The 14,415-nt window shown below is 40.2% G+C and overlaps 1 protein-coding gene across 2 annotated transcripts in view; it reads right to left on the bottom strand.

Annotated features, from left to right (window-relative positions):
* Window positions 1-14,415, bottom strand: part of Zranb3 (zinc finger RANBP2-type containing 3) — a 162,927-nt gene that overhangs the window by 77,215 nt on the left and 71,297 nt on the right. For both annotated transcript variants that reach the window (XM_057770825.1, XM_057770827.1), the window contains exons 5-6: window positions 12,989-13,220; window positions 1,166-1,251 (exon numbers count right to left, since the gene is read on the bottom strand). In XM_057770825.1, coding sequence (XP_057626808.1) covers window positions 1,166-1,251; window positions 12,989-13,220 — 318 coding nt within the window. The remainder of the gene's footprint in view (window positions 1-1,165; window positions 1,252-12,988; window positions 13,221-14,415) is intronic.

The following is a 14,415-nucleotide window of genomic DNA, read 5'->3' as shown; positions in this document are numbered from 1 at the left end:
ACAGAGCAGCTCACAGCTGTCTCTAACTCCAGTTCCAGGGAATCTGACTCCTTCACACAGACATACATGCAGGCAAAATACCAATGCACATAAAATTAAAACAGATAAATTTTAAAAAAGAAATGCACAATAGGACAGACTTGCCGATTAAGTGTTTAGCCTGTTCTAGTTGTCCAATGGGAAATGTAGGTAATATATATCATGTGAACAAATTTGGCATCTCCAGTGCAAAGGTCACCATTAAGGTTGTTTGTTCAGTTGCTTTTTTGTTTTAATCAACACCTAGACTATGTCAAACAGACCTGTCATGGCAACAATACAAATATTAGGAAGGATCATGTATGGGAATCATAATTGTATCTAAAAGGAACTAAAACTCTGAATTAAGTTAACTTCCTAAAACAAAACTATCACAACACATAACAAGAAACAGTGCAGGACGGCCCCTGGACTGACTGATACCAGGTTCTATACATCTCTCCACTTACGGTGCTTTGAATGAGAACAGTCCCCATAGGCTCATATATTTGAATGTTTGATTCTCAAGTTTGAGATTTCAAAAGCCCATACTAGGCCCTGTCTAGCTCTTTTCCTCCAACTTGCAGATCGATGTAGACATAAGCTTTCAGCTATTGCTTCAGCTCCATACCTTCCTGCCTGCCACCTTACTCCCACCATGATGGTCATGGAACTGTAAGCATGCTGCTAATTAAGTGCTTTCTTTTTATGTTGCCTTGGTAACAGAGTCTCTTCAGAGCAAGAGAACAGTAACTAAGACATCACTGTAACACCAAATCCTGCCTCATCTAAGCCTGACACCCCACACAGTCAAACGAATAGCAGGACAACACACCTCCATGCACACACACACCTCACAAACAGGCACATCTTCTTTCATCCTTGACAAGGACTCACTACGTATTGGCAAGTATGGCCTCTGGCAATTCGACTCTTTACTTCCCAAGTGCTAGAATCAAAGACGTGTGAACCACACCTAGCTATTTCTTTTACATTTTGTGTAGGTCACCTACACAAGTTTTTACTTAAAGAAATCCTTTCACAGCTACAGTAAGTTTGAAGACCACTGGAATGAGGAATGATAACAGCGTTTAATGCTTAGAGTTTCAAGGTTGTGCAGATAAAAGCTTATGGAGAATAATCCTACCTGACGTGTGCATTGCAGTATCTTTTAGCATACTCGATCCAAGTTCCAAATTTTTGTGGGAAGAGAGCCTCAATCTGCATGAAAAGCTGGAACAATACAAATGTTCTTAATATATTGCAATATTTCCAACTAAATTATTATGGTAATAAAAGAAATTAATAAAAATATTAAGAGGTATAAAAACAAAAATACTTTTCCCTCAAGGCCTTTCCTTTCTCTTTACTCCCACCCTATCCATTCTTCAGGGATAACAAATGTATATACACAGACACACACACACAGAGAGACACACACATATATATAAAGTGTGTGTGTGTGTGTATATATATATATATATATATATATATATATATATATATTTTAAATCTTGGAATCTAGCATGTTTATTATATACATCTGAAGAGGGGGCAGGGTTATTGCTTACACTTAATGAAGGAGGTAGAGCTATTACACACAGACAACCAAGGAGGCAGGGGTATTCTATATAGCTGAACAAGGAAACAGGCTTAGCTAATCTTGGTAAGCATTCTCCGTGGGGAAAGTCTTCTAGACATGACATAACCATCTAAGAACAGAGAGATATGGTAGACATTTCTGCACACAGTCAACATTTGCTTTCAACATTACATTTCTTAGCCTCCTGGCTGTGCCACTCCTCACTCCCATGGAGCAAAGGTGTAAGTAGTTGATATGCTCATGCCTATGTCAAACAATACAAACAAAACACATTCATTTAGGACTTCACTAACCCCCAACATAAAGAAGAAGACCAGTGGAACATACTAGGCAATAAAGCGAAAATGTGTCAGGACCAAGGTCATGCTGAGATCGAACAGCAGTGTACAAGGTATGCTTAGGCTGTGTCTTGGCTACTGTTACGATCAGCATATAATCTTCCAGGTTATCTTGTGAACAAAAAGATAACATTTACAAAAAACAGGAATGCTCCAAAAAAAACAAAACAAAACAAAACAAAACAAAACAAAAAAAATAAACCAAGCCAGGCGATGGTGGCGCACGCCTTTAATCCCAGCACTCGGGAGGCAGAGGCAGGCGGATCTCTGTGAGTTCGAGACCAGCCTGGTCTACAGAGCTAGTTCCAGGACAGGCTCCAAAGCCACAGAGAAACCCTGTCTCGAAAAACCAAAAAAAAAAAAAAAAACAAAAAAAAACAAAAAACAGGAATGCTTCCATATAATGTTTCCTTATGCCGGTGGTCTGCTTGGGAAGAAAGCTCCATCTCTGATGCCCTAAGTGTCACATACCATTAAAATTCTTATCGTCTTTTTTTTTTTTGGTTTTTCGAGACAGGGTTTCTCTGTGGCTTTGGAGCCTGTCCTGGAACTAGCTCTGTAGACCAGTCTGGTCTCGAACTCACAGAGATCCGCCTGCCTCTGCCTCCCAAGTGCTGGGATTAAAGGCGTGCGCCACCATCGCCCGGCTTCTTATCGTCTTTTATGCCTTCTCTATGACTGCCTAAGACTTGTAGTCCTTAAGTCCTTATCCTTGAGAATACAAACAGGCATAGGAAATTATTTTACATGCATTTCAATTATATCCTTTCACTTTCAAACAATGATTTATTTACTTGTTTTGAAGTACCAGGTATAGAACACAAAACCTCACACAAGTCAAACCAGGGTTAAATATCACCAAGAACTAAATATTTCCATGAATTTGTTGTAAAGACATTGATTTCCTAGATATTCTTTCTTTATTATCATGTCTTATCTGTCTATATGGAAAAAAAATCAGTCAGGCTTTCAATTTGGCATTGCACTTACCATCATAAAAATAGAACATTTTTCCTAAAACTTTCTGTAGATAAGGCTGGTCTCAAATTCACAGAGAGATCCACCTGCCTCTGCTTTCTGAGTGCTAGGATTAAAGGCATGCACCACCACTGCCAAGCCCAGCTATTTTTTCTGATTTTCAAAGAAAATCTGATTTTCTGATTTCAAATTTTTAAAATAAAATTACATTCTATAATTGCAACACAGTTCTGTACAACAGCAAAGAAACTCCTTTGTGATTTTCCTTTATATTAAATACATAATTTTAAAGTGTAAATTTCCAAGCCGGGCGGTGGTGGGAGGCAGAGGCAGGCGGATCTCTGTGAGTTCAAGGCCAGCCTGGTCTAGCTAGTTCCAGGACAGGCACCAAAGCTATAGAGAAACCCTGTCTCGAAAAACAAACAAACAAACAAACAAAAAAAAGTGTAAATTTCCAAGCAACAGTGATTATGGAATGGAGAATGAATATTCTTTAATTATTGGGTTATCTGATCATCATCTACCACACTACCAAGTATGTTTATGTTAAGAAAAGGTTTATAAATACAGAAGGGAAATTCGTTACTACTTGTTTATTTTGTGTCCATGGATGTGTCTAATCTACACTTTAAAAGGTATTTTTTTCTTGCCGGGTGGTAGTGGCACACACCTTTAATCCCAGCACTCGGGAGGCAGAGGCAGGCAGACAAGACAGGCTTCAAAAGCTACAGAGAAACGCTGTTTCTAAAAACAAAACATTTTTTTTTCTCATTTTAAAAAGAGTATGAGTATATGATGGAATCAGCCAGAGACAATGCAGATAGAAGTTGCACTTCTAGGATACTTATATATGATTCACAGTATCTCCAGAAGGACATTTAGCTAAGATGATAAATGAGTCCTTTTACTTGTTCTACCAGAATACAAAGAAAGTGAGTGCATATTTGCTTCACTTATAGGACTTGCATAATTTATAGTTCAGATAGACATAAAAGATTTATTTTTATTTATTCTTTTATACAATACATTCTGACTACAGCTTTCCTTCCTTCCACTCCTCCCAGTCCTCCCTCACCTCAACTCCCACCACCATCTACCCCCCAAAAAGAGCAGGCCTCCCAAGAATATCAAAGGAACACAGCACAGTAAGATACAATAATACTAGGAACAAAACGTCACATGAAGGCTGGGCAAGGAAACCTAGTGGGAGGAAAAGGGTCCCAAAAGCAGACAAGAGTCAGAGACACCCTCACTCCCACTGTTAGGAGCCCCCACACCAAGCCAACCGCCGTAACTTATGTGCAGAGGACCTAGTGCAGACCTATATAGGCTCTGGTTGTCACTTCTTTCTCTGTGAGCCCCATGAGCCCTGCTTAGTGAATTCCTCTCCTGGTGTCCCCCACCTCTCTGGTCCCCATAATTCATTCCTCTTCTCCCTCTTTGCAGGATTCCCCAATTAACTCTCTCATTTTCATCATTTTTCTCAAGAAACTAGACATCAACCAACCAAACAATCCAATTTAAAAAACAGGTACAGATCTAAACAGAGAATTCTCAACAGAAGAATCTCAAATGACTAAGAAACACTTAAAGAATGTTCAACATCAGCCAGGCAATGGTGGTGGCACACACCTTTAATCCCAGCACTTGGAAGGCAGAGGCAGGCAGATCTCTGTGAGTTCGAGGCCAGCCTGGTCTACAAGAGCTAGTTCCAGGACAGGCTCTAAAACTACAGCAAAACCCTGTCTCGGAAGAAAAAAAAAAAAAAAAAAAGAATGTTCAACATCCTTAGCTATGAAGGAAATGCAAGCGAAAACTACTTTGAGATTCCACCTTACACACATCAGAATGGCTAAGATCAGTAACACAAGAGATAGCTCATGCTGGTGAAGATATAGAGCTAGGGAAACACTCCTCCATTGCTGGTGAAGATGTAGAGCTAGGGAAACACTCCTCCATTGCTGGTGGGAGTGCAAAAACTTGTACAGCCACTACGGAAATCAGTATGGCGGTCCCTCAGAAAACAGGCAATCAATCTACCTCAAGACCCAGCTACACCACTCTTGGACATAAACGCAAAGGATACTCCATCCTACTACAAGGACACTTGCTCAGTTATGTTCATAGTTGCTTATATTCATGAAAGTCAGAAACTGGAAACAACCTAGATGTCCCTCAACCAAAGAGTGGGTAAAGAAAATGTTGTACATGTATACAAAGGAGTATTATTCAGCAGTAAGGAAGTGAAATTTGCAGGCAAAGGGATGAACTAGAAAAAAACCCATTCTGAGTGAGGTAACCCAGACCGAGAAAGACAAACACGGTGTATACTCACTCATAAGTGCACATTCGCTGTTGAGTTAATGATAACCGTGCTACAATCCACAGACCCAGAGGAGGACTCATTAGGGTTACCCTTGCAGATTCCAGGGAGTTTCCACTGCACTAGGTTTCCACATCCCACCCCATGCCCTCCAATTCCAGTCATCTCTTCCAATCCTCTCTCCCTATATTCCCCACCCCATCCCTCCTATTCCCATCCCCACCAGCCTTGAGTCTCCCCACAAACCCTATTCTATTTCCCCTTCCTAGGGAGACCCATGCATGCCTGCTTGACTCCTTTATATATTTTGGATATCAGCCCTATGTTAGATGTGGAGCTGGTAAAAATCTTTTCCCATTCAGTAGCCGCTGCTTTGTCAGTCTGACAGTGTCCTTTACCTGACAGAAGCTTTTTAGTTTCATCAAGTCCCATTAATTATCTATCTTAGGGGCTGGGCTAAGTGGTGTTCTTTTCTGGAACTTGTCTCTTGTGCCAATGCATTTAAAGTTGTTCCCCACTTTCTCTTCAATCAGGTTCAGGGTATATGGTTTTATGTTGAGGTCTTTGATCCATTTGGAGTTGAGTTGCGCACAGGTGATAAATACAGATCTGTTTGCATTCTTCTGTCTTTGTTAGGGTTTCCACTGCTGTGATGAGACACCATGACCACAACAACTCTTATAAGGAAAAGATTTAATTGGGGTGGCTCTCTTATAGTTTAGAGGTTCAGTCCATTATCATCATGGTAGGGAGCATGGCAGCATGCAGGCAGACATGGTGCTGGAGAAGCAGCTGAGAGTTTTATATCTTGCTGGCCACATGAAATGGTCTGGCATACTGGGCAGTATCTCAAGGAAACCTTCCTCCAACAAGGCCATATCTACTCCGACAAAGCCACAGCTCCTAACAGTGCCACTCCCTGTGAATTTATGGGGGCCAATTACATTCAAACTACCACATTCTATATGCTGATATCCAGCTTGATCAACACTATTTGTTGAAGATTTTTTTTTATTCCATTGTGTATTTCTGGTTTCTTTATCAAAAATCACATGTTCTTAGGTGTGTGGATTTACTTTTGGGTCTTTGATTCGATTCCATATATTAATGTGTCTTTATAATACCATGTAGTTTTTATTACTATCACTCTATACAGCTTGAAATCAGGGATGGTGATATCTCTGGAAATTCTATTATTATTTAGGATTAGTTTACTTATTTTGGATTTTTGGTCTTTCCATATGAAGTTGAGTATTGTCCTTGTAAGATCTATAAAGAATTGTGTTGGAATTCTGATGGAGATTGTGTTGAATCTGTAGATTGCTTTTGGCAGTAATCTTTTTTTTTTTTTTTTTTTTGGTTTTTCGAGACAGGGTTTCTCTGTGGTTTTGGAGCCTGTCCTGGAACTAGCTCTTGTAGACCAGGCTGGTCTCGAACTCAGAGATCCGCCTGCCTCTGCCTCCCAAGTGCTGGGATTAAAGGCGTGCGCCACCACCGCCAGGCTTTGGCAGTAATCTTGTACTTCCAAATCATGCTTGGTAGTAACATGGCCATTTTTATCATGTTAACACTACCAATTCATGAGCATGAGAGATCTTTCCATTTTCTGATATCTTCTTCAATGTCTTTCTTCAAATCCTTGAAGTTTCTGTCATAAAAATCTATCACTCACTTGATTAGTTACCCCAAAATATTTTATTTGTGGCCTTTGAGAAGGGTGTGCTGCCCTCATTTCTTTGTTTGTCATTTGCATATAGAAGGGATGTTGATTTTTTGGAGTTAATCTTATATTCAGCCACTTCATTGAAGGTGTTTATTAGCTGTTAGAGTTCCCTGGTAGAACTTTTGGAGTCTCTCATATATAATATCATATCATCCGGACATAGTGATACTTTTGACTTTTCTTTACAATTTGTATCCTTTTGATCTCTTTCAATTGTCTTATTGTTTTATCTAGAATTTCAAGTACTATATTGAGTAGGATTGGGGAAGAGTGAATAGCCTTGTCTTGTTTGTGATTTTAGTGGAGTTTTTCTCCATTTAATTTGCTGTTGACAATAGGCTTGCTGTAAAATGTCTTTATTATGTTTAGGTATGTTCCTTATATCCCCAATCCCTCTAGGATTTTTATCATGAAGGGGTGCTACATTTTGTCAAAGGCCTTTTCTGTATATAAAGAGAATATACATATATATGTGTGTGTGTGTGTTTTCTCCAATTTGTTTATATGGTAGATTACACTGACTGATTTTTGTATGTTGAACCATCCCTGCATCTCAGAGATGAAGCCTGCTTGGTCATGGATAATCTTTTTGATGTGTTCTTGGATTCAGTTTTTGAGTATTTGATTGAGAATTTTTGCATTTATTTTTCATAAGAGTGGACATAAATGTGTTTGGGTATCATGGTAACTGTGGCCTCATAAAATGAATTTGTCAATGTTCCTTCTGTTTCTATTTTGTGTAACAATTTGAGGATATTGGCATAGCTCTTCTTTAAAAGCCTGGAAGAATTCTGTGTTAAAACTGTCTGGTCCTGGAATTTTTTTTTTTTTTTTTTTTTTTTTTTTTTTTTTTCTGGGAGAATTTTAATGACTGTTTCTATTTCCTTAGGAGTTATAGGTCTACTAAAATTGTTTATCTCATCCTCATTTAACTTTGGTAAGATATGTCTATTGAGAAAATTATCCATTTCTTACAGATTTTCCAATTTTGTGGAGTACAGTTTTATCAAGTAAGAACTAATGATTCCTTGGACTTCCCCAGTGTCTGTTGTTATATCCCCTGTTTCATTTCTGATTTTGTTAATTTGGATATTCTCTCTTTGTCTTTTAGTTTGGATAAGTGTTTTTCTATCTTGTTGATTTTATCAAGGAACAAACTCTTTGTTTTATTCATTTTTTGTGTTGTTTTTCTTTGTTTCTATTTTATTGATTGCAGCTCTCAGTTTGATTATTTCCTGCTATCTACTCTTCTGTGTGTGCTTACTTCTTTTAGTTCTAGAGCTTTCAGGTGCTCTGTTAAGATGCTATTATGTGATACTGACGTACCCCACTATCAATGTATGAGGGTTGATGTGTGATTTAAGCTTTAGTAGTATCTCCTTTAAAATGTGAGTGCCCTTGTGTTTGTGGCATAAATGTTAAGAACTGAAACATTTTGACCGTTTTTCCTTTAATGAGTATGACGTGCCCTTCTCTCTCTCTCTCTCTCTCTCTCTCTCTCTCTCTCTCTCTCTCTCTCTCTCAAAAAACCAGAGAGAGAGAGAGAGAGAGACAGGGTTTCCCTGTGTAGCTTTGCAGTCTATCCTGGAACTCACTCTGTCGACCAAGTAGCCTCGAACTCAGAGATCCACGTGCCTCTGCCTCCTGCCGGGATTAAAGGTGTGCACCACTACCACTTACTTGGCTCTCTGACTTTTTTGATGAACTTTGGTTAAGACTTTATTTATGTATTTATTTTTGATATTAGAATGGCTATACCAGTTTGTTTCTTAGGTCCATTTGCTTGGAAATTGTTTTTCCAAAGAAACTCTTTTTTTTTTAAAAGCTTTTTAAGATTTTATTTATTTCTTAGGTATACGTATTCTGTCTGCATGGAAGAGAGCACCATACCTCATTAGAGGTGTTGTGAGCCACCATGTGGTTGCTGGGGATTGAACTCAGGACCTCTGGGAGAGCCTAAATGCCAGTACAACAACACCGTCAACAATAGCCAAAGCAGTGTGTCTCCACCAGAGCCTAGCTATCCTGAATATTCTAACACAGCAGAAACATAAGGGAAGACCTTAAAACTAACTTTATAAAGATGACAGGCAACCTTAAAAGAAAAATGCATAAATATCTTAAAGAAATTGAGAAAAAGACAAAAATTTGGAGGAAATAAATGTGGTGGTTTGAATAGATATGGCCCCCATAGACTCAGGTGTTTGAATGCTTGGCCCATAGAAAGTAGGACTGTTAGGAGGGGTGGCCTTGTTGGAGTAGATGCGTACTTGTTAGAGGAAGTGTGTCACTATGGGGGCGGGCTTTAGAGTCTCTTATATGCTCTCTGGTTTTCTGACTGGTGTGGCCTGTGGTTAAGAAGGTAGTTTCCACCCGAGTTGGGGCTGGACTTCTGGTGGCCAGTATGGCCTCTATGGTTGAACACAGGGGTCTCCACCAGAGTTGGTGGCTGTGCTATGACACAGCAACAAGGAGGGGTGGGGGGTTGGGGATAGAGTGTGGGGTACAGAGAGTCAGTGGTTGGTCCATGGGCAGGTGGCCTACTTGGATTTCTGGTGGCTGGAACGACACCTTGTTGCATGAAGGTCTCCACCCAAGTTTAATAATGAAGAACTTTTAAAGCGCTGAATAATCATTTATTGTTGTGTATATATGACAAAATATTTATTTATTCATGCATTTTATGTGTATGAGTCTTCGTGCATACCAGAAGAAGGAGTCTGATGCCACTACAGATGGTTGTGAGCCATCATATGGTTGCTGGGACTTGAACACAGGACCTCTGGAAGAACAGTCAAGTGCTCTTAACTGATGAGCCATCTCTTCGGCCCCGACAAAATATTTAAACAGATGCCTGTTAATGAATAAATAGGCTATTTCTATCTTTTGTGCAGTCATAAAATTAATAATTTCGTATAATTATATTTGTGTATATATGTTATACATGATTATCAGTCATCTATTTATTTATCCATTCATATGTATTTGTTCATTTGAAATGGGGTATTTATGTAGCTATTATGTAACCAGGCTGGCCTCAACATTTAATCCTCCTGCTAGGGCTTCCTGCATGCTGGGAGTAAAGGTATGTGACACCAGACTTCCAACCTTCTAGCTGCATCCTTATCGGATGAGTTTTATATAATTTTAGAAATGGAACAGGTGGTTTTAGGGGTTAAACACAGATGCACAGTAGGCAAGTTCTACACTACTAAGTTTCATCACTGGCCCAAGGATTATGCTTTTCCTTTTCTTTTGGAATTTTTGTCTCTGTGTGTAGTGTGTACGTTCATGTGGAAGCTTGAGCTAACATCAGTGTCTTCTTCAATTATTCTGAACCTTATAAGTTGAGACAGAGTTTCTCACTGAATCTGGAACTTGCATTTCTGCGTGTCTAGCTAGCAGCTTGCTGGGGTATTCTTTGTCTCCTTCTCTCACACTGGGATTACTGCCTGACTTTGTATGGGGTCCCGGGGATTGAACTCTGGACCTCACATTTGTGCATTAAGCATTGTACCTGCTGAGCTATCTTCCCAGCCTAGACATATGCTTTTAAAAATTATTAAAGTTTAACATGTAAGCCAATAGTATTATTGAGCTTTTTCATCTTACAGCTCTGATAGGCTGCACACAATAATATTTTACTGTTATTTTTAATAAGCACTTCAACATAATGGCTTTAATGATATTTAATATACCAATTTACCATAAAGTTCACTCTTCAAGTATGAAATTCAGTGACTTTCAGCACAGTCACAAAGATGTACGTCAAACACTGCTCTTTACACAACACTGCTACTATCCTAAAAAGAACCCACCTCCATTAGTGGTCAAAGCCTCTTCCCCTCCCACCTGATCCTGGCAAGCATTAAGCTGTTTTCTAATTTCATAAATCTTTCAATTCCTGGCATTTCACATACAAAAAAACCAACCACAGTACAGACGTTTGCTGAATACACCTATGTTAACATGAAATAAAGATCTCCAATCAACAACCTAATTTCCCAGCTAGCAAGGGAAGAGCAAGCTAAGTGAGAAGGCAAGAACTGAAGGAAAAACACTAAAAGCATTTTGATGAAAATAAAGTAGAAAAGAGAAAATTGGCAAACCCAAGTTGGTTCTTCAAACAGTCATTAACACAAACTAAATGGTAGTCAATTACCCAACGAAACAAAAGCTTTCAAAAATTAGCAATGCATAAGGAAATTCTACCACCAATCACAGAGATACACAGTAGTAGGGTTTGATACTATACACAACTGTGTTGTGGGGCAATGGTCTTTTATCCTGTCAGTTGTATTATTTTTCATACAATGCTGATTGGCCAGTAGCCAGGCAGGAAGTATAGGTGGGGTGACAGTGAACAGGCAGGAAGTAGAGGTGTGGCAATGAGAATTATGGGAAGAGGGAAGTTTCAGTCTGCAGTCATCACCCAGACAAAAAGGAAGCCAGACACAGAGCGAGCAAGATGTGACTGCTTTGCTGAAAAAGGTATCAAGCCATGTGGCTAACACAGACAAGAATTATGGGCCGATATAAGTTATAAGAATTAATTAATAAGAAGCCTGAGCTAATGGGCCAATCAGTTTATAATTAATGTAGACCTCTGTGTGATTCTTTGGGACTTAATGACTGCAGGACTGGGTGGGACAGAAACCTCGGTCAACACGAATGTTTTCCAGTAAATTAGATTCCTCAGACAAAAGGTTCAGAAGGCACCAAGGGAGACTGAAGAAGACACTCTGAACATGGCCTAGTCAAACTATGAAAGACCCCAGCTTAGCTGCTGTTATGCCATTTTGCAAGGCTTTCACACAAAAATGTAAGTTCAAGGTAAAGTCGGTACTCCTAGGCTGCCAAACAGGATACATCAGGCCTAGGAGGGGAACAAAAAGTTCTGGGAAAAACTACATGTGCCCTAGATAGGGCCAAGTCAGCTATTATCAGATCTACATGTCCCCGAGGAGCTTGTCCCCAAGTGAACCCATCGCCTCATTCGAACTGACCAATGGGATCCCTGTAACCATCCATCTGCTTCTATATGCCTGCCTCTGCTGCCCTTTTCCTATAAAAAGACCTTCTCCCAGACTGCAGGGCGCGCAAGTCCTCCGAAAGACTTTGCCGCCCGCAGGTACCTGTGTACACCCAATAAACCTCTTGCTATTTACAGCCAGTGGTCTCAGACTGTTCCTTGGGTTCAGGGGTCTCCTCCTGAGGGAAGGTCCTCCCCGAGGGTCTTTCAACTAGATACCTCACCCTGCCTGCAGTGCACCCTAGCTTGTTCCCACATTCCGAAGCATAGCTGCTAGAGGGGATAAAGAACTATAGACAAGGTCTGTAGTGGGTAGACACAGATATCAGGAGCTCACTGACCAGCTGGCCCAGCGAAATTATGGCACTCCAGGCTCAGTGTGAGAAGCCATCTCAAAAAAGAAGGTGGAGAGTTACATATACACACATATACATATACAAAGTAAACTTCAACTCTAAGACTTTTTTTTATGTAAACTAGATAAAGTAACAAAAAAGCCCCAGAAACATGTGATCAGCCTTGAAAATACATACTAAATAAAGAGATTTTATAATTGGGCGTGGTAGTGCACACCTTGAACCCTAGCATCAGGCAGGCTGAGCACGACGAGTGGTCTACTACACAGCACATTTCAGGCCACTCAGAGCTGCATAATAAGACCTCAGGTCAGAACAAACAAATAAATAACAGCAAAACAACAACAATTTTAAAAGCAAAGAGAAAAAGAGAAAAGGAAATGCTATCCTAAAGGGAAAACTATTTTATGCCTACTTGTAAGTAAGGCTAAGACTTACGAATAAATAGGTTTGTAAAACCCACTTATAAGAAAAATAGTGTTTAATCATTAATAGTGCCCTGGAAAGTCCCAATCTCCTATTTTGGCATTTGAAGCATCCAACTCGAAACTAAAACTTGCCAAGCAGAAGACAGAATCAGTTTTCCTATTACACTCAAAGCACAGAAATTCTAGTACCTCCTCAGGCCTTCCCAGAGCTGGGGTTCCCGTAAGAAGAATGGCTCGCCTGGCTTTCTGCACCAGAGGCAGGAGAATCTTGCTGCGGGCAGCAGTTCTGGACTTCATGTAGTGTGATTCGTCCACTATCACGACTCTGAAGTTCTGGCTGTTCAGTGCACCTATCAAAGTCTCTGCGTCTGTGGTTAGAAGACCATAGCCTAGAACAGTCACTCTGCTGGTTGATATTCTCCTAGAAAAGAAAATTCGCCTGCTTAAAAAATATCTCAGCAATGAATCTATCACAAGCAAAACAACACTCTTGGCTGGGGGTGGGGTAAGAGACGGTCCTACTGCTGAATCTCAACTATTCACATAGTTCAGATTTTACATTTCTCCAATATGTTAAGCCAAGACTTAGAATTCTGGTCAAGTGGTTTTTGGAAGACTTTGATAACTAGAAAGCCACATTTTACTAGGACAAGAATATTACTTTATAGCCCGGCGATGGTGGCGCACTCCTTTAATCCCAGCACTTGGGAGGCAGAGGCAGGCGGATCTCTGTGAGTTCGAGATCAGCCTGGTCTACAGAGCTAGTTCCAGGACAGGCTCCAAAGCCACAGAGAAACCCTGTCTCGAAAAACCGCCTTTGCTCTCTATGATACACATCTGCAAATGTCTTTAATTTCTATTATGAATTTATTCCTATACACATTTCCTTACTATGTAGGAGACCAGTGAGGGCAGGAAATGTGTGTAACTCATCTTTATACACAAAGTACTTTACTCCTAGTGCAGAATGAAGTAATGAGACAAGCTCATGAACACTAAAATGTACCGCTTTTTCATTCTCTATTATCACTAACAATACAGGACTTCACCTGCCGCTTTGTTATTCTGTGCATGTGTGCTTGTATGCATGTAGCCATGTGTGTGTGTGAAGGAATGTGCTTGCTTAATGCAATGGATGCTAGAGGTTGATATGAAGCATCCTCCTCCACCACTCTCCATTTATTCAATATCCAAGGCATCTTGCTGAATTCAGAGCTCTCCAATTTGGCTAGTCGAGCTAGCCAGCTCGCCCTGGGGCCCCATGTCTTTTCTCCACAACTCAAGGACTGGGATTACTGGCAGGCTAACATGCTAGCCCAGTTCCTCGGTCAGATTCCTTGTCTTCACCCACCTCTCTAGTGTGAAGGCAGGCCACCATGCCCATCTACCACTTACACTGAGGCTGAGGATTGCAAGTGTTTACTCTCACGGCCATCCCCTACCCCCTAGACCCATTTTCTATCCTCCACAGAAATAGTGAGAGCTCCTAACTTGTGAGTAGCATTTGAAGGTCTGGACACATCTAAGAGAACTATGATTTCCTCCATGTGCTCAGATAGCAGAAGAGCCCACAGAAGAAAAGTATGGGCTTACGAGCCACTAGGGTACACTGTGAA

The sequence above is a fragment of the Chionomys nivalis genome, chromosome 5 (genome assembly GCF_950005125.1).
Source record: "Chionomys nivalis chromosome 5, mChiNiv1.1, whole genome shotgun sequence".
Taxonomy (NCBI): domain Eukaryota; kingdom Metazoa; phylum Chordata; class Mammalia; order Rodentia; family Cricetidae; genus Chionomys; species Chionomys nivalis.
The sequence above is the reverse complement of the archived record's forward strand: the minus strand, read 5'-3'. Positions and strand labels throughout refer to the sequence as shown.